This window comes from Heptranchias perlo, chromosome 3 (assembly GCF_035084215.1).
Source record: "Heptranchias perlo isolate sHepPer1 chromosome 3, sHepPer1.hap1, whole genome shotgun sequence".
Lineage (NCBI taxonomy): Eukaryota > Metazoa > Chordata > Chondrichthyes > Hexanchiformes > Hexanchidae > Heptranchias > Heptranchias perlo.
Genome location: NC_090327.1, coordinates 50,190,694 through 50,210,500, shown reverse-complemented (window position 1 = coordinate 50,210,500; position 19,807 = coordinate 50,190,694). Strand labels below are relative to the sequence as shown.

The 19,807-nt window shown below is 40.7% G+C and overlaps 2 protein-coding genes across 5 annotated transcripts in view; one reads left to right on the top strand and one right to left on the bottom strand.

The window, feature by feature from the left end:
• LOC137313795 (charged multivesicular body protein 4b-like) overlaps positions 1 to 19,807 on the top strand; it is a 72,982-nt gene that overhangs the window by 35,145 nt on the left and 18,030 nt on the right. Inside the window, exon 6 of one of the 3 annotated variants that reach the window (XM_067979586.1) lies at positions 5,745 to 6,069. The exons of 1 other annotated variant lie outside the window; for it this stretch is intronic. The gene's annotated coding sequence lies outside the window, so the exon portion shown is untranslated. Of the gene's footprint in view, positions 1 to 2,579; positions 2,640 to 5,744; positions 6,070 to 19,807 lie in introns of those variants that run through there. One more of the 3 variants, XM_067979587.1, reaches the window with a different exon arrangement.
• The window catches only part of snx16 (sorting nexin 16), a 42,957-nt gene continuing 24,470 nt past the window's right edge, over positions 1,321 to 19,807 (bottom strand). For both annotated transcript variants that reach the window (XM_067979546.1, XM_067979545.1), the window contains exons 4-8: positions 17,069 to 17,217; positions 9,536 to 9,605; positions 5,441 to 5,577; positions 4,189 to 4,305; positions 1,321 to 3,066 (exon numbers count right to left, since the gene is read on the bottom strand). In XM_067979546.1, the coding sequence (XP_067835647.1) occupies positions 2,961 to 3,066; positions 4,189 to 4,305; positions 5,441 to 5,577; positions 9,536 to 9,605; positions 17,069 to 17,217 (579 nt within the window). In that variant the 3' untranslated portion in view covers positions 1,321 to 2,960. The remainder of the gene's footprint in view (positions 3,067 to 4,188; positions 4,306 to 5,440; positions 5,578 to 9,535; positions 9,606 to 17,068; positions 17,218 to 19,807) is intronic.

Here is a 19,807-nt window from a genome sequence, read left to right as displayed (position 1 = left end):
AAAGAAAATTCAGAATAGGGATAGGTCTACTATGGGATGCACAAGATAAACTCAAGTAACGACAGCGAAATGGCAGAAATACTGAAGAGTTACTTTGCCTCCGTATTTACCAGGGAGACTGACAAGGTGGGCAGGACAGAAGAGATTGAAAAAACATATTAAGACCTTTATGATGGGAAGGTGGTGGGGTAGATAATTGATAAACTAATCAAACTTAGGGAGGATAAGACCCCCAGGTTTGAATGGATTGCATCCACAAATGTTAAAAGTTAGGGAGGAGATAGCAGAAAGGGGAAAAGGGAAATTCATTAAAAAAGGGAATAGTGCCAGAGGACTGGAACACACTACAAGGAGTAGTTGAAGCAAATAGCATACATGCATTTGAGGGGAAGCTGGATAATGTTATTCCTATATTTAAAAAGAGATAGAACAAGTCCAGGGAACTATGGATCAATTAGCTTAACTTCAGTGGTAGGAAAGATTACGTAATAGAAAGACATCTAGAACAATCAAGCACAGGTTTCATTTTTAGAGGGACAGAATTGAAAAGCAGAGAAGTTATGTTAAACTTGTAGAGAACCTTGGTTAGACCACAGAGTACAGTGCAGTTCTGCATATTATAGAAAGAATGCAGAGGCATTGGGGAGTGCGCAAATATTCACAAGGATAATTAATACCAGAAATGAGAGGATATCCTTCTCAGGAAAGGCTGAATAGGCTGGGGCTCTTTCCTCTAGAAAAGAGAAGGCTGAGGGATGACCTGATAGAGGTCTTCAAGATAATGAAAGGGTAGACATTGAGAAAATGTTTTCACTTATGGGGGGTGTCCAAAACTAGAGGTCATAAATATAAAATAGTCACTAATAAATCCAATAGGGAATTCAGGAGAAACCTCATTACCCAAAGTGTTAAGAATGTGGAACACACTACAAGGAGTAGTTGAAGCAAATAGCATACATGCATTTGAGGGGAAGCTGGATAAACACGAGGGAGAAAGCAATAGAAGGGTATCCTAGGGTTAGATGAAGTAGTGAGGGAAGAGGCTCGTGTGGAGCATAAATGCCGGCATAGACCAGTTGGGCCGAATGGCCTGTTTCTGTGCTGTGGTTTCAATGTAACTCAATATCAGAAGAGTGAAATTAGGTCAAATGATCATCTATAATGGCAACTAGTCTGAGCCCTGTCATTTGAAGATGCTTGCTATAAACGGAAGTTGGGGAGTAGTTTCTGAAGAAAATGCACAAATAAACAAATCAGTTGCTACTTTGTGCATCTAAATATATGGATTTTTAAATGTCAAAAACAGATCACAGTACTGAATATCGAATCATAGAAGTTTACAACATGGAAACAGGCCCTTCGGCCCAACATGTCCATGGGACAATGGGAAAAGTCTTTATTATAAAAAAAAGCAAGCAGCATTCTTTGTCCACCAATGCAAACATGCAAATTAAAACCAATAAATTTCCCCTTTTCAGAAAGTTGTATTTGTTTTCACATAAAAGATCTTAATATGGTGGGGTAGTCCCATGGTAATATGCTATAATTTAAGTCATGCATACAATCTCCATAAATTTGGCACATCGCAAATAATGTGCATCAATACATGACCAAACATTTGATGCAAGACTTTCCACCTTCCAGTGGAAGTTTGAAGTAGCTGATCTCCTGTTTAAATTTATTGTATTTAGGGACTATAGAACTCAATCTAAATTACTAGCATAAATTAAAAAGATTTCTAATATGAAATCAGGCAGTTCTGGTATAAATACTCAAAAAAATCCCATATCTTGGCTTCAGAACAGTCCAACATTTTCCATAGACTCTCAGTAACAAAGATATGGGTGAAGCAAAAACAAATCACAAATGTGATTACCTACACCTCTTGCAAATCTAGAAAAACAAGGCACTTAGACATGCAATTTTTGATAAACCAAAATAAATGAAGCAAAACCAGTTAATTTGATTGTAACAACAGGTAAAAAGGCACCGTGCAATATCTCAAAAATTAAAACATCTTTTGCCAATGAAACTTGGCAAAAAATGCACCACACGACTTAGTGAACAGTTTGCGTTTTTTTCTAGTCACAAATTAGTAATAAACCGTAAACTACTGTGCCATACAACAGGACAGTCAAAATCAGCAAAAATCACAGACATTATGATTTTAGTAAACTGAAAATTAATGTAGGTATATATTTTCATCTGATCTAAACAAAAATCTGTTTAACAGACACATTTAGTGAACAAACCTAAACGAGGTCAAGTGCTGCAGTTGTGTCCATTGGCTAAAACATAATTCACGCTGCTTAAACAAGGTTGAAGCACTTTAAGTTGAACCATATTGATGCCCATTCAAACCCAGTAGTTTTGTTTGAGAAACCCAATGACATTCAAAACCAAAATCATCATGTGGAACATTTAGACAGCTCAATTTAGTTAGCTCCAAGAAATAACTTGGCTTTTATTTTGCTAGGCAACTATGGCTTGGATGACTGAAATGGCAATATATCTTATATTTGCATCTACCTGTAATGCATTTACTACTTTAGCCAAACTATTGCTGTTTATACTTCTAGGTGGAGATTGAATGCAGCTTACAGAAAACCAATTATTGAACAAATAAAATTGAATGGCTCTAGCATCGAATCAATAGCCCAATTTATTTGCAAAGCAATCATTTGGAGCTACAGTTAAATGCACAAATCAGATAGCCTAGTAAAGCCGATTTACTAATAAAATCTATTTTGTTGCATCAAGCAAAAATATATTGAGATTTGTTTATAGAAAAGGGAAATTTCCTTGGCTACTTCAGGAATGATGAATCCTAAAAACATACAAATACTAGAAATCATATGGAGTTGTAGCATTTAGCTGTATTCCAGCTACAGCTATTGCTGCAATATAATATCACCGCTGAGAGAAACAATCATTAACAAATGCTGATGTTGGGTGTTCTATTAGTCTTCTTCTGCAGCTTGGGCTTCTTCTACTGATGAAGATGTTTCAGTTATAGGGTTGTTCCAGCAGGCTCCAGCTTGTTCTTCATCAGACACCATTCCAGAACTGAAATAGTATTAAAGAAAAATAAATTGATCTCAACAGCAACACAAATATGCAAGAATTGGCTACTACATATCTTTTAGAGAAAGTTTTGAAAGCCTCCACTGCACTTTGTATAATACCAAACCACAACTCAGCAATCTATACATTATAAGCTCTGTGTATGGCACACACCACTTGTTCACAAACCTTACTTCCTCATCATTATTTTTAATACTTTTGTGTGAAAATTTTATCACTGAAACCACTTATGTAAACATTTATAATGGGAATTTCTAATGTAAATACTCGTCTGTAGTTGCAAGACTCCGAGTGGCAGCATAGTTGTGTTTCCTCATTCCCATCTTCCAGCTTCCTCATTCTTTGGGGAGTATGCCAAGGAATGGGGCCAGAATCCAAGGAGGCCAGTCCCCGACTGGTTGGAGCAGTTAGGTGGGGAAAAAGGAGTGCGGATTGGAGCAGTGAGGTTCACTACTGGTCAATTCCCCATTTGTACAGCCTATGGGCCTTGTCATAGCCTCCAGCACCATCTTTCCATCTACCTGCCCAGGCCACACTTCAAAAGCCTATTCTTTGGGTGAAATTCCCTAAAAGGCTTTCCCGAAAAAAGCCTTAGAGTAAAGACTGAATCGGCATTGATATAGTGTCTTTCATAATCTCTGGAGATCCCAAAACGCTTTACAGACAATGAAGTACTTTTGAAGTGTGCTCACTGTTATAATGTAGGGAAATGCAGCAGAAAAGCAACTTGCTGATCGTATTAATGGTAATAGCAAAGTACATAAAGAGGTAAAGAAAGTCAACCCCTTAAAAAAACAAATAGAAGATAAAAGGCACAACAAAATTGTTAAATTAACATCTTCATAGTGGAAAAGATGGATAAGACACTAGAAGCAGACAGAAAATGAGATTAGTGAAGGAAAAAGACTTACAGGCATTTGTAACAACAGAAAAACTGTAATGAATAAAATAATGTAATTGAAGCTGGACAAATCTGCAGGCCCAGTTTTCAAGAGCATATTAACAAATTAGGTAAAGAAATTGAAGATGTATTCGTTATAATCTTCAAAATTTATGCATTTTTCCCCATGGACTGTAAGTCAGTGTCTGTGTCTTCAAAATTACCTGTTATCCTCTATTACAGCTTGGTCAGCCTCTACTGCAGAAGACTCAACCTCTCCACTACATTCACTCTCCTGCCCCGAGGGTCTGCGTGTTTTGTCCTGTTCCAAGGACATTTCCCTACAAGAGTCAAGAATACAAAACATTTTAATACAAAAATTAGACAACATACTAGTTTTACTGTATGCATATATTCATGCTGCAGTTCTTTGCTGTGGCACAATTTTAGTGTCAAGCAGTAAAACAAGAATAGGTAGCCAGATTTGAAATGTAATGGTAACCTTCAAACTCAGAAATTGACAAGAGGCTCTTTAAATTGTCAATGGGAGGTTTGCCCTGCTGTGCTGCTATGTGAGGACAGATTCAGGCTTGGCTATGATGACACTTATGGTTGAACAATCTGCCCAGCATTCAAAGTCCAGACAAGAATAGCTACTGCCATGCACGGATCGAGCAGGTAAGGACAACCAAGAGGCAGAAAACATCACACACATTTGAGTCTATTAAATAAAGTTCACACTATACAATAATAGACAAACAAAATTAGACTGCCAATTGGATTGTAATGTTCTACAATTCTTTACACAGACGAGCATAGTCCAATTGTGAAATCTAGACTATTAAATAATTCAGCAGTACAGTACACATCTATACTCTGACGACTCATTACCACTGATGTTAATTTACCAATACCCCTGTAATTATCTAGTGTCTGACAAAACATCTGTCCTTAGCTTTAGTAAGAATTAAAGCAAATTAACACATTCCGCCCCCCGCCCCCCAAAACAGATATTAAAAGTAATTCAGGAGCTGGACCTACAGAATCACATCAAAACTATTTTGAAAGCTGTTTTTAAAAGAAAAAGGGTATTTTGCATAATTTTCTTTTTTTTTGTGTAATTTTACAGCCAAGAGACCAAGTGAATAATGCCCCAAAGTCACCAGCAGAGCCCCTATGGACAGCTACTGAAAGACATCAAGGGCGACAAAGCGCAATTCGCCCCTATGATTTTTCTTTCTAGTCTTGCTGGACACAGCTCAGTCCATGAACTGACTAGATCGGGTCTCAAGCCTGTCCCCATCCTAACTCTTGACACTGCCCAGTCATCTAAATATCCCAAATGGAAGGTAGCAATTTAATCATTTAACTCTGCAGACCTTGTGGTAAAAGTGGAATGACTGAATTGTTAAAACTCAAAGTCATTGATTAGACAAACCATAAGACACTCCACAAATAAATCTCATATCTAAATACCTTACTCTACTTTCTAAAACTTCTATATGAAGATGTTTTTCTTCCAGTAATTTCTTCAAAGCCTCAACTTCCTTCTGTTTTTCAGAAAGCTCCTTTTGCAGTCTGTAGTTAGTTTCTTCCAATGTTTCACAGAAGGCCTGTAGTGGGAAACCATAACTAAATGTAATACACTGCATTCTTCATTGAACTATATCATTCAGATGCTACAACTGCTATCAGAGTTTCTGTCTTAAATAATCATAACTGTGGTACAAATGTGTTGTAACTTTCCAAGCACAGTAAGACATTTTTTTCTTCTTCTTAGATAGTCCCTCAGGGTCAAGGCTGACTTGCTTCCACTCCGGGAGGGGGGTTCTGCGGTGGCTGAATAATCCAATCCTGGAGCCGCAGACTCGGCCACAGGTGGAGCAGGTAGTGTTTAATAAGACATTAGTGTGTGGATAAAAACAGAAAATGTTGGAAACATACTACAGGTCAATTAGCATTGGAAAAAGGGATTACACTCAAATTAACCCCTCCCTCTTTTCCAGACACTAACCAACCATGTGTAGTTCCAGCATTTATGGTGTATTACTACTACATGGATTTTAAGTTTTAAATAGAAGAAATAAAGATTTCCTACTTGGTAAGATCAGCTTCATCTAAATCTGTCAACCACTGTAGGAGTACAGCATGACTTCAGAAGTTCTGGGAAACCATGTGCTGAATACAATAGTGAGAATATTGTGACTTTGCAGTTAGGAGATGTTGCACATCATCTCTTACTCTTATGCTATATAAAACCTCAGACAACAGCACCAGTTTGTTTTGGCCTGAAGCGATACCCAATAATTACTAATCACTTGACAGTAACTCTCCTCTCCTCCTCTTTCCCCATATCCCCTAGGAAATCTATCATCATCTTCATTCTGCATCCTTTGGTACAGGAGTGTACCAAAATGATACAAAATTAAAGGAGAGGGGACGTCCCTGCATAGGAGCCATGACACCAAGTGTTTGAACAAATATTCTAAATACACTGCACTGCAATTAAATTTAGACAGCCAGATTTACTAAAAAAGTGGGAGGAATGCAACAGCCTTGCATATGGTATCAATTGGAACCTGATTGAAAGATGCCAAGCAAGTATCCACAAAGTGACCCTGCAAAATGGTAACGTTAAGTGTTCTCAACTAGACATCTGGCTATCTGCTACTTTACTGGTTTGCCTTGGGTCTTTGCACCATATGAAACGAATAACTGTCAATACTGCATAAAATCCTCTGTGCAAAAGAACGTGACTTAGGCTTTTGTAAGTACGTACTCAATGCAAGCAAAGTTCCAGTTTTGATTTGCGATTTTTGACCCAATTGAAACTGCAGAATAATCTTGGGACTTAGCTAGAGTTTTAACCTTCGGACTGCCTTGTCAGATCACAAATATGGTGGATCTACAATAAGGTTCGCTAAGTCTACAAGTCAAAATTAACACCAGCAGTACCATTATCCATGAAAGAAATTTGAACTCATACATTCAAAAAGGTTTAAATAGATATATTAACTTGTAAAGAACTAAGTTAACGTCTTAGTCGAGAACCATTGATGGCCTAATTGGGCACAATCTTCAAATATCTTGGATAAAACGTGACACCAACAGGTGATCCCCTAATGATTAAAACATAAATGGATCATGAAAAACTTAATGGCTAACATGAACCCAAATAAAACTAGGTTTTAAGCTAATGTTGAACAGATGCTGGAGATACTTCAGAACTTGTGGAACTAAAAAACTTAAAGTATGACCACTGCACACACGTTTCCCATTTTATGTTATAAGCTCTGTTAGTAGATGCCACGCATGGACTAATCAAGGTATCTATCATCAGGGATGGGAAATCTGATCTGAGAGTTACAATAACAGAACTTCAGCCTGGAGGTAAAGATGACATGGATGAGGGCTTCAGAGTGGATGAGTAAAGTGATAAGCCAAATTGGACCAGGATAGGGAATGTGGTGGAACATATACCTGGGATGAAGTACACTAAGGCTGAGTGGTGTACTATGCAAGAGTGCCAGAGGCTCAATGGACCCTTTATGCCTAGTCTATTTTGGGTTTAGAAGTAGATCATTTAAGTATGTTGGCCCAGACTGTGGTCCATAGGGAAGTGACCACGAGGAGTTTCATGAAAGGTATCTGCTGTGATCCTGGAAAGAGTTCCACACTGGAGCCACTACATCAAGGCTTTGGATAACTCCACATTAAATAACTCTGTACTCAAAACTTTGCTTTAACAATGCATTCTTGGGCAATGTCACCATCTCCCTCTGCTTCCCCATGGCTCAGTGGTAGCACTCTCGCCTCGGAGTCAGAGGCTGTGGGCTCAAGTGCCACTCCAGAGGCTTGAGCACATAATCCAGATTGCCACTTCAGTGCAGTACTGAGGAAGTGCTGCACTGTCAGACAAGACATTAAACCGCAGCCCCGTCTGTCCCCTCAGATGGATATAAAAGATCCCACGGCACTATTCCAAAATAGAGCAGGCGAGCTCGCCCAGTGTCCTGGTCAACATTTATCCCTCATCCAACACCTAAAAACAGATGATCTGCTCATTTTCTTCATTGCTGTTTGTGGAACCTTGCTGTGCACAAATTGGCTGCCGTATTTTCTACATTACAACAATGAATACACTTCAAAAGTACTTCATTGGCTGTGAAGCTCTTTGGGACGTCCTGAGGTCGTGAAGGACGCTATATCAATTCAAATCTTTTTCCCCATCCATTTGAGGGAATCTTTTCTCCCCAACTGCCTATTGCTAGACAGAACTGATTCCATTGCAGTTCTAGTTTGCCCAGTTACAGGTGGCATCATATGTCTTATTGATTCAGCTGAGTCACAGATAGCATTGTTCAGGCATTGTGCTGTTTCATTCCTCAGCATGACGACCAAGGTTGGGGGCGAAGGGAAGACGGATGCAAGATTCCCTTTGGTTTATCCCTAGGAGGGAGTCAGTAGATTTCTCAAAGAATTGTTAAATGTGAAAATTACAATTTTTGTCTTGTGTGCCAATGCTTTGGTGTTTCCCCCTGTGTGGCTGACTAAAAAGAGCACAAATTTCTTTCATATGCTTGGCTTCAGAACGCTGCCCAAACTTTTGACAAGAGGCCCAATGTAAGGAGCAAAGAATCTTTATTTTAGGAAAAATGAACTGAAACAATGGCATAGGTCTCAGGACTTAATACACCGTGGGAATAGATGAGCAAATGTGGCACCTCATAACTGCATCATGACATTCTCATGCTTGCTCAGGACATAGCATCCATAGAACCCATTAAGCTGAACTAGGCTATACTCCCACAAAGTATGTGGAATGAAGAAGTATTCTTTGTATTTATAGGGAGGATGTAGATAATGTGATAGGAAATACCAAATTTACAAAATTAATGGTCATTCTGAAACCAATTAACCATTCTTCAAAGCCTTGATTTAATTAGCTTTACTTTCACATATGGAAAAAAGTGTACATGACAGCAACTACAATTTTGAAGTTTTGAATTGCATAAATTGTGTGAATTGAAGCCTAATAACCTATCCAGATTTAGATATGAGAAGGTATGATAAATACCAACACAATCGCCACCACAAAGGGAATCAGCCTGATAAAAGGAAGTAGGAGGTCTTACAAACTTTTAAGAACTGGGCATGGAAGGATAGATTTGCAGGTACAAAATAAAAATTACTATCCCCCCAAAAACAAATATACTGTTTTCATCCAATTTGCGTGGCATCTACAAAGTGCCCAAATATTGTAGGTGGAATTATAAATAAAAGATTAAGTAATGGTACTGGCTCAGTAACATTTATAGCAACATTTCAGACACTATTTTCCCACTAAAATCTGAATGTTTGACTACATGACTTAAAAAGTCATCTTGTGTAGACAAGTTCAACATTAAAATGTATTGGTACCCATTCCATTAACTTCACCCACTTCTAGCATTCCTGCATTCTTCAGCAAATGTTTCATTGTCCATAAAAACAATGACACTACTGTGCGCAGAAACCATTTGTTAATTTGCTATAGTTATTTCACACCCTAGAGAATTCAACAAAACTTACCCTACTCTCTTCTAGGCTGTCAAAGGGACCCGGTGGATCATCCAGACATAAAAACTCTCTCACTGAAGTACTGAAAAGACAAGGTTACTTTAGTAGAGAAGATGGATTTTGTTACAGATCAATTTCCAACAAGGTCCATGCATTTGCAAAACCTAATTCAATACAAGTCCCATGGTATTCAGCATTAATTTAAAAAGGAGTGGTAACATCAAAGAAATACTGCAGACCCAAGTTCTTCAGTGGACTTATCCTAAACTTTGCATAGTCACTAATAACTGTTCATTTATATTTTTAGTCAGCATTACCATTTCCCCCCAGATATCCTCTATTTCTACAGAAGCTGACATACTCTACATCAACTACTTTTTTCCTTCGAGTCCACCTAAATTCCCCAATTTATGTTTAACTATTAAGAGCACATGGAGGAATGCAATTTTAAAGTTTCTATTTGTTTGAAATGTCACATGGGGAGAAAAACTAAGGGATGCCCATGTAAAACAGAACGTATATGTAGATCTGCTTAAAATAGGTATTGGTAGCTTAGTGCAAGTTAATTTACTGCTAAGCATCTTGATTTCCACTTCCACACACAACCTTTCTTCAGCAAGTACAGAATGCAAAGTAAGACGCATTCATCCTTTCTAACAGCATCTGAAATAGTCTCAACCGAAAGAAAACCGAAAAATAATCTCAATTGTCACAATAATTTAAAAATTATTCAGCTAAACAAAAAGCAGCTGAACTGAAATTAAAATGTTAGCCACTATTAGAACTTGAAACAAATACTATGGTGATGCAAGCAGCATTGGCACTGGGTTTATAACATATATTTGACATTCTCTCTTATTCCAGGGTCGAACACGAGAAGTAGAACTAGCATTTTTTTTAAACCCACTGTGGCCATAAACTTCATGGGGCTAAATATTCATATTAGTATCCTGACATTTAAGGGGAATACATTTGCCTTCAAAAAACTGATAGGAGTCTGTACAACCTTCTTGGAGACACTTTTAAAAGAGTGGCTCTACAGGAAGACACCTTCAGTTCTTTAATTGAAATGGGGCCTCTAGACCATCTAAGTATTTTTTTGGAGGCAAAAAGGATAAATTAATCTGTTGATTACTCAGTAAATACCTGTTTTTTTTAAAAAGGCTAGAGTTTAAACGGCCATAGTTTAATCACAATGAATTAAAAAAAAGGCCTTTTAACAAGTAAAATAAACTGAATTTACATCAAGTTACATCAAAACTACAACAGGCCATTTGGCCCAACTGGTCTACGCCAGCGTTTATGCTCCACATGCACCTCCTTCCACCCCTCTTCATCTAGCCCTATAAGGATACCTTTCTATTCATTTCTCCCTCATGTGCTTATCTAGCTTCTCCTTAAATGCATCTACGCTAATCACCTTAACTACTCCTTGTGTGAGTACGTTCCACATTCTTACCACTCTGAGTAAAGAAACATAGAAAATAGGAGCAAGAGTAGGCTATTCGGCCCTTCTCCGCCATTCAAAATGATCATGGCTGATCGTCTAACTCAGTACCCTGTTCCCGCTTTTTCCCCATAACCCTTGATCTCTTTAGCATTAAGAAATATATCTATATCCTTCTTGAATACATCTAATGACTTGGCCTCCACTGCCTTCTGTGGTAGAGAATTCCACAGGTTCACCACCCTCAGTGAAGAAATTTCTCCTCATCTCGATTCTAAATGGCATACCCCGTAACCTGAGACTGTGACCCCTGGTTCTGGACTCCCCAGCCATCGGGAACATCCTCTCTGCATCTGGCCTGTCTAGTCCTGTTAGAATTTTATATGTTTCGATGAGATCACCTCTCATTCCTCTAAATCCTAGTGAATATAGGCCTAGTCAACCCAATCTCTCCTCATAAGTCAGTCCTGCCATCCCAGGAATCAGTCTGGTAAACCTTCGTTGCACTCCCTCCAATGGCAAGGACATCCTTCCTCAGATAAGGAGACCAAAACTGCATACAATACTCCAGATGTGGTCTCACCAAGGCCCTGTGTAACTGCAGTAAGACATCCCTGCTCCTGTACTCAAATCCTCTTGCAATGAAGGCCAACATACCATTCGCCTTCCTAACTGCTTGCTGCACCTGAATGCTGGCTTTCAGCGACTGGTGTACAAGGACACCCAGGTCTCGTTGCACCTCCCCTTTTCCCAATCTATCACCATTCAGATAATAATCTGCCTTTCTGTTTTTACAACCGAAGTGGATAACCTCACATTTATCCACGTTATACTGCATCTGCCATGTTCTTGTCCACTCACCCAACTTGTCTAAATCACATTGGAGCCTCTTTGCATCCTCCTCACAGCTCACATTCCACCCCAGCTTTGTGTCATCTGCAAACTTGGAAATGTTACATTTAGTTCCCTCATCTAAATCATTGATATATATTGTGAATAGCTGGGGCCCAAGCACTGATCCCTGCGGTACCCCACTAGTCACTGCCTGCCACCCAGAAAAAGACCTGTTTATTCCTACTCTTTGTTTCCTGCCTGTCAACCAATTCTCAATCCATGCCAGTATATTCCCCCCAATCCCATGTGCTTTAATTTTGCACACTAACCTCTTGTGTGGAACCTTATCAAAAGCCTTCTGAAAATCCAAATACACCACATCCACTGGTTCTCCCCTATCTACTCTACTAGTTACATCCTCAAAAAACTCCAGTAGATTTGTTAAGCATGATTTCCCTTTCATAAACCCATGCTGACTTTGTCCAATCCCGTTAATGCCCTCCAAGCGTTCTGTTATCACATCTTTTATAATAGACTCTAGCATTTTCCCCACTACTGATATTAGGCTAACTGGTCTGTAATTCCATTTTTTCTCTCCCTCCTTTTTTAAATAGTGGGGTTACATTTGCCACCCTCCAATCTGTAGGAACTGTTCCAGAGTCTATAGAATTTTGGAAGATGATCACCAATACATCCACTATTTCCAGGGCCACTTCCTTTAGTACTCTAGGATGTGGATGTTTCTGCTGAATTCCCTATTGGATTTCTTAATGACATATTTATGACCTCTAGTTTTGGACTCCACCACAAGTGGAAACATTTTCTCTACGTCTACCCTATCAAACCCTTTTAGTTATCTTAAAGACCTCTATCTGGTCTCCAACGAGAGAATCTAACCACCTCCCCTTGACATTCAACGGCATTACCATCACCGAATCCCCCCACCATCAACATCCTGGGTTGGGGGGTGGTCCACCATTGACCAGAAACTTAACTGGACCAGCCATATAAATACTGTGGCTACAAGAGCAGGTCAGAGGCTGGGTATTCTGCGGTGAGTGACTCACCTCCTGACTCCCCATAGCCTTTCTACCATCTACAAGGCACAAGTCAGGAGTGTGATGGAATACTCTCCACTTGCCTGGATGAGTGCAGCTCCAACAACACTCAAGAAGCTCGACACCATCCAGGAAAAAGCAGCCCACTTGATTGGCACTCCATCCACCACCCTAAACATTCACTCCCTTCGCCACCGGCACACTGTGGCTTCAGTGTGTACCATCTACAAGATGCACTGCAGCAACTTGCCAAGGCTTCCTCAACAGCACCTCCCGAACACACAACCTCTACCACCAAGGACAAGGGCAGCAGGCGCATGGGAACGCCACCACATGCAAGTTCCCCTCCAAGTCACGCACCATCCTGATTTGGAAATATATCGCTGTTCCTTCATAGTCACTGCGTCAAAATCCTGGAACTCCCTACCAAACAGCACTGTGGGAGTACCTTCACCACACAGACTGCAGCGGTTCAAGAAAGCAGCTCACCACCATCTTCTCAAGGGCAATTAGGGATGGGCAATACATGCTGGCCTTGCCAGCGACACCCACATCCCATGAATAAATAAAATAAGGTCACCCCTCATTTTTTTTCTCTTAAAGAAAAGGCCGAGTCCCAGCCTGTTCAGCCTTTCCTGATAAGGATATCCTCTCAGTTCTGGTACTATTCCTTGTGAATCTTTTTTGCACCCTCTCCAATGCCTCTATATCCTTTCTATAAGAACATAAGAAATAGGAGCAGGAGTAGGCCAATCGGCCCCTCGAGCCTGCTCCGCCATTCAATAAGATCATGGCTGATCTGATCCTAACCTCAAATCTAAAGAACACAAGAAGTAGGAGCAGGACCCGGCCACTCAGCCCCTGGGCCCACTCCGCCACCCACAGGGCCTTGACCGATCCGAACTCAGCTTCATGTCCAATTTCCTGCCCGCTCCCCGTAACCCCTAATTCCCTTTACTTCTAGGAAACTGTCTATTTCTGTTTTAAATTTATTTAATGATGTAGCTTCCACAGCTTCCTGGGGCAGCAAATTCCACAGACCTACCACCCTCTGAGTGAAGAAGTTTCTCCTCATCTCAGTTTTGAAAGAGCAACCCCTTATTCTAAGATTATGCCCCCTGGTTCTAGTTTCACCCATCCTTGGGAACATCCTTACCGCATCCACCCGATCAAGCCCCTTCACAATCTTATATGTTTCAATAAGATCGCCTCTCATTCTTCTGAACTCCAATGAGTAGAGTCCCAATCTACTCAACCTCTCCTCATATGTCCACCCCCTCATCCCCGGGATTAACCGAGTGAACCTTCTTTGTACTGCCTCGAGAGCAAGTATGTCTTTTCTTAAGTATGGACACCAAAACTGTATGCAGTATTCCAGGTGCGGTCTCACCAATACCTTATATAACTGCAGCAAAACCTCCCTGTTTTTATATTCTATCTCCCTAGCAATAAAAGCCAACATTCCGTTGGCCTTCTTGATCACCTGCTGCACCTGCATACTAACTTTTTGATTTTCTTGCACTCGGACCCCCAGATCCCTTTGTACTGCAGTACTTTCCAGTTTCTCGCCATTGAGATAATAACTTGCTCTCTGATTTTTCCTGCCAAAGTGCATAACCTCACATTTTCCAATATTGTATTGCATCTGCCAAATCTCTGCCCACTCACCCAGCCTGTCTATATCCCCTTGTAGGTTTTTTATGTCCTCCTCACTCTCTACTTTCCCTCCCATCTTTGTATCATCTGCAAACTTTGATATGTTAACACTCGGTCCCCTCCTCCAAATCGTTAATATAGATTGTAAAGAGTTGGGGACCCAGCACCGACCCCTGTGGAACACCACTGGCTACTGGTTGCCAGTCCGAGAATGAACCATTTATCCCAACTCTCTGCTTCCTGTTAGATAACCAATCCTCCACCCATGCCAGAATATTACCCCCAATCGAGTGATTCTTTATCTTGAGCAATAATCTTTTATGTGGCACCTTGTCGAATGCCTTCTGGAAGTCTAAATACACTACGTCCACTGGTTCCCCTTCATCCACCCTGTACGTTATGTCCTCAAAGAACTCAAGCAAATTTGTCAGACATGACTTCCCCTTCATAAAGCCATGCTGACTTTGTCCTATTAAGTTATGTTTATCTAAATCTTCAGTTACTGTCTCCTTAATAATAGACTCCAAAATTTTACCCACCACAGATGTTAGGCTAACTAGTCTATAATTTCCAGCCTTCTGCCTACTACCCTTTTTAAATAAGGGTGTTACATTAGCAGTTTTCCAATCTGCCGGGACCTTTGCTGAGTCCAGAGAAGATGGAGATCAGAACTGTGCACAATACTCCCAAGTGTGATCTAACCAAGGTTCTATACAAGTTTAACATAACTTCTTTGCTTTACAATTCTATCCCTTTAGACATGAATACTAGTGCTTGATTTGCCTTTTTTATGGCCCTATTAACCTGCGTCACTACTTTTAGTGATGTGTACCCCGAGATCCCTTTGAACACAAGAACATAAGAAATAAGAGTAGGCCATACGGCCCCTCGAGCCTGCTCCGCCATTCAATATCATGGCTAATCTTCGACCTCAACTCCACTTTCCAACCCTATCCCCATATCCCTTGATTCCCTTAGAGTCCAAAAATCTATCGATCTAAGCCTTGAATATATTCAACGACTGAGAATCCACAGCCCTCGGGGTAGAGAATTCCAAAAATTCACATCTGTTTGAGTGAAGAAATTCCTCTTTATCTCAGTCCTAAATGGCTGACCCCTTATCCTGAGACTATGCCCCCTAGTTGTAGACTCTCCAGCCAGGGGAAACAGCCTCTCAGCATCTACCCTGTCAAGCCTCTAAGAATTTTATACGTTTCAATGAGATCACCTCTCGTTCTTATAAACTCCAGAGAATATAAGCCCATTTTCCCTCAATCTTTCCACATAGGACAACCCTCTCATTCTTTGCTCCTCTATCCTGTTTAGAGTATTATCCACGCAGTTTATGGCCTCCTTATTCTTCCTACCAAAATGTACCACCTCACACTGATCTATATTGAAATTCATTTGCCAATTACAAGTTCATTTTGCAAGTTTATTGTCCTCTTACATTTTGACGCATTCTTCCTTTGTATTAACTGTCCCCCCCAATTTGGTGTCGGAAGTACAATTTCAAAATTTGCAGACAAGTCCCGAATCCAAATAGTTAACATAAATTGTGAACGGTGGTCCCAGCACCGATCCCTGTGGAACACCACTTCCCACCTTCTGCCAGTCTGAGTAGCTGTCCTTAACCCCTACTTTCTGTTTTGTAGCCAACTTGCTATCCATTCGGTTACCTATCCCCTGACCCCACATGGCTCTGACCTTAGCCATAAGTTTACAATGCGGTAAATTCTCAAAGGCCTTTTGAACTCCAAGATATATTACATCTACTGCATTACCCTTGTTTACTCTTTGTTACTTCTGCAAAGAATTCAATAAGGTTGGTCACTCATGAATTTCCTTTCTGAAATATATGCTGACTATTCTTTATTATATTTTCGTTCTCTAGATATCTTTCTAATTTATTAAACTTTCTAAGGACATGAAGTCTTCGTTCACATACTAGGCTGCTGTTGTACGACATACAGTCTCAAATAGATATCTAAAATGCACACCCAAAAGATTTGATTTGTACTGCCAGTGGTGTCATATTGCTGGCATCAATTAACTCAGTGACAAAGCAGCATTGCACATGTGCGCTTGGACACAAGCAGAGATCCGCTGTCCAGGTAGCTCATTTTTAATATTCAGAGAGTGGGGCAGGAATGTAAGATCCCTCATAACATTAAAATCAAAAGCTTATAGCATTGCCAAGAGCCCAGGCCATTTTTAAATATAGCTTTGCAAAGACTGGGGTTATATGATATTTGGTTGGACTACCTGTTAAACCTGGTCTCACATGCGCTACTTTGTTACACTCAGCAGTCAGATCATTCATGCTGATAATCCCTCAAAACCACTTAGTATTAATGCAAAAATGGCAATATAGCAGATTAGGTTTTAGAAAGAATATTAAGCAGAACCACTAAAAAGAGTTAAACAATTCCTTTTGTCCAGTCACTGTTATATGATATATGGAAAGTTTGTGCCAACAAGTGGCTCTATTAAAGTACTGTTCTCATTAATAATCATTAACTCCTGTGTACATTAGGCACGTTCATATACCTGTTAGCAATATCTTTGTGTGCTACTAGATTTTGCAGAAATGCCTGCAGTCCTAGTTGTCGGTCTTCCAGAAAGTTAGGGTCATAATTATCCTTGAACCAGCGTTTGGGAGGAAGTGCAAGACGAAAACCAGGAAACATCTCCTTTAGCTGGAAGAAATTTGAAAAATTTTACAGTTTTTGTTTTATTGATTAAATGGAATTTCTTGGTAGCAACATACCCTTGATAGTAAAGTTTTTGATTATATTAGATGTATATAAAGTTCGCATTCATCGATGACACATAAAATTTAAGGACAGCCTTTGAATACATAAATATTTGAACTTTAACCTAATTTGTGGATATGAACATAACTCATTACACAAATATTTACATCCAAGCGCTTAATGCATTGTACCTGAAAGTGACTATTTTCTCTTTACACATGCTGACTGCTGTGTATTTCTTGTGTTCAGATTTCTAGCATTTACACTTTTTTAATATAAAAACAATTTACACTTTGTTTTAATAAGTGAAGCTACTTCATAACACTACTACAGTGAAGTGGTCAAATTGACAATTTTGGCTTAAAGTAATAAGGTTTGGAATCAAACCAACTAAACATCACAAGTCAGTGATCTAATACTGTAGAGCCTAGTATAACATGTCAATCTTTATTTGATTTATAATTTTGTTACAATTCCTAAAAGTTGAATTTTAACAACTGCCAAATTAGAGTCTGACAAAGAGAAAGTCCACATCACTTAAAAAGTTACCAAACTTACTCAAATCATGATGTGGAGATGCCGGTGATGGACTGGGGTTGACAATTGTAAACAATTTTACAACACCAAGTTATAGTCCAGCAATTTTATTTTAAATTCACAAGCTTTCGGAGGCTTCCTCCTTCCTCAGGTAAATGTTCAGGAGCTCCTCGAAGCCTACGCATTTATACATATAGAACAATACATGGTGTTTACAGAATGCCCCTGCAACTGCCCGTTGCCAAGGCAATCACCGTGTTCAGACAGAGAGGTGTCACCTGCAGAACCCCCAAATACACATTCAACAAAAAAACAAACAGGAAAAAAAAAGAGGCAGAAACATCCGGAAGGCAGAGAAAGCCAGCAAATGACCCATTATATTAAAAACAGATAACATTTGTTCGCTGGTGGGGTAACGTGTAGCGTGACATGAACCCAAGATCCCGGTTGAGGCCGTCCTCATGGGTGTGGAACTTGGCTATCAATTTCTGCTCGACGATTTTGCGTTGTCGTGTGTCTTGAAGGCCGCCTTGGAGTACGCTTACCCGAAGGTCGGTGGATGAATGTCCATGACTGCTGAAGTGTTCCCCGACTGGGAGGGAACCCTCCTGTTTGGCGATTGTTGCGCGGTGTCCGTTCATCCGTTGTCGCAGCGTCTGCATGGTCTCGCCAATGTACCATGCTCTGGGGCATCCTTTCCTGCAACGTACGAGGTAGACAACGTTGGCCGAGTCACAGGAGTATGAACCATGCACCTGGTGGGTGGTGTCCTCTCGTGTGATGGTGGTATCTGTGTCGATGATCTGGCATGTCTTGCAGAGGTTACCGTGGCAGGGTTGTGTGGTGTCGTGGACGCTGTTCTCTTGAAAGCTAGGTAATTTGCTGCGAACGATGGTCTGTTTGAGGTTGGGTGGCTGTTTAAAGGCGAGTAGTGGAGGTGTGGGGATGGCCATAGCGAGGTGTTTGTCCTCATTGACGACATGTTGAAGGCTGCGGAGAACATGGCGTAGTTTCTCCGCTCCGGGGAAGTACTGGACGACAAAGGGTACTCTGTTGGTTGCGTCCCGTGTTAGTCTCCTGAGGAGGTCTATGCGATTTTTTGCTGTGGCCCGTCGGAACTGTCGATCGATGAGTCGAGCGTCATATCCCGTTCTTACTAGGGCGTCTTTCAGCGTCTGTAGGTGTCCATCGCGTTCCTCCTCGTCTGAGCAGACCCTGTGTATTCGCAGGGCCTGTCCATAGGGGATGGCCTCTTTGACGTGGTTAGGGTGGAAGCTGGAAAAGTGGAGCATCGTGAGGTTGTCCGTGGGCTTGCGGTAGAGTGAGGTGCTGAGGTGCCCGTCTTTGATGGAGATTCGTGTGTCCAAGAAAGAAACTGATTCTGAGGAGTAGTCCATGGTGAGCTTGATGGTGGGATGGAACTTGTTGATGTTATCGTGAAGTCTCGTTAGTGATTCCTTGCCGTGGGTCCATACAAAGAAAATGTCGTCGATGTATCTGGTGTATAGTGTTGGTTGGAGGTCTTGTGCAGTGAAGAAGTCCTGCTCGAACTTGTGCATGAAAATGTTGGCGTATTGGGGTGCGAATTTGGTCCCCATGGCTGTTCCGTGTGTTTGGGTAAAGAACTGGTTATCGAAGGTGAAGACATTGTGATCCAGGATGAAGCGGATGAGTTGTAGGATGGCTTCCGGAGATTGGCTGTTGTTGGTGTTGAGTATTGATGCTGTCGCAGCGATGCCGTCATCGTGGGGGATACTGGTGTATAGTGCCGAGACGTCCATCGTGGTGAGAAGTGTTCCTGGTTCAACTGGTCCGTGGGTACTGAGTTTTTGTAGGAAGTCTGTAGTGTCGCGACAGAAGCTGGGGGTTCCCTGTACGATGGGTTTCAGGATGCCCTCGATGTATCCAGAGAGGTTCTCACACAGGGTTCCGTTGCCTGATACGATGGGACGTCCGGGTGTGTTGGCTTTGTGTATCTTTGGGAGGCAGTAGAAGT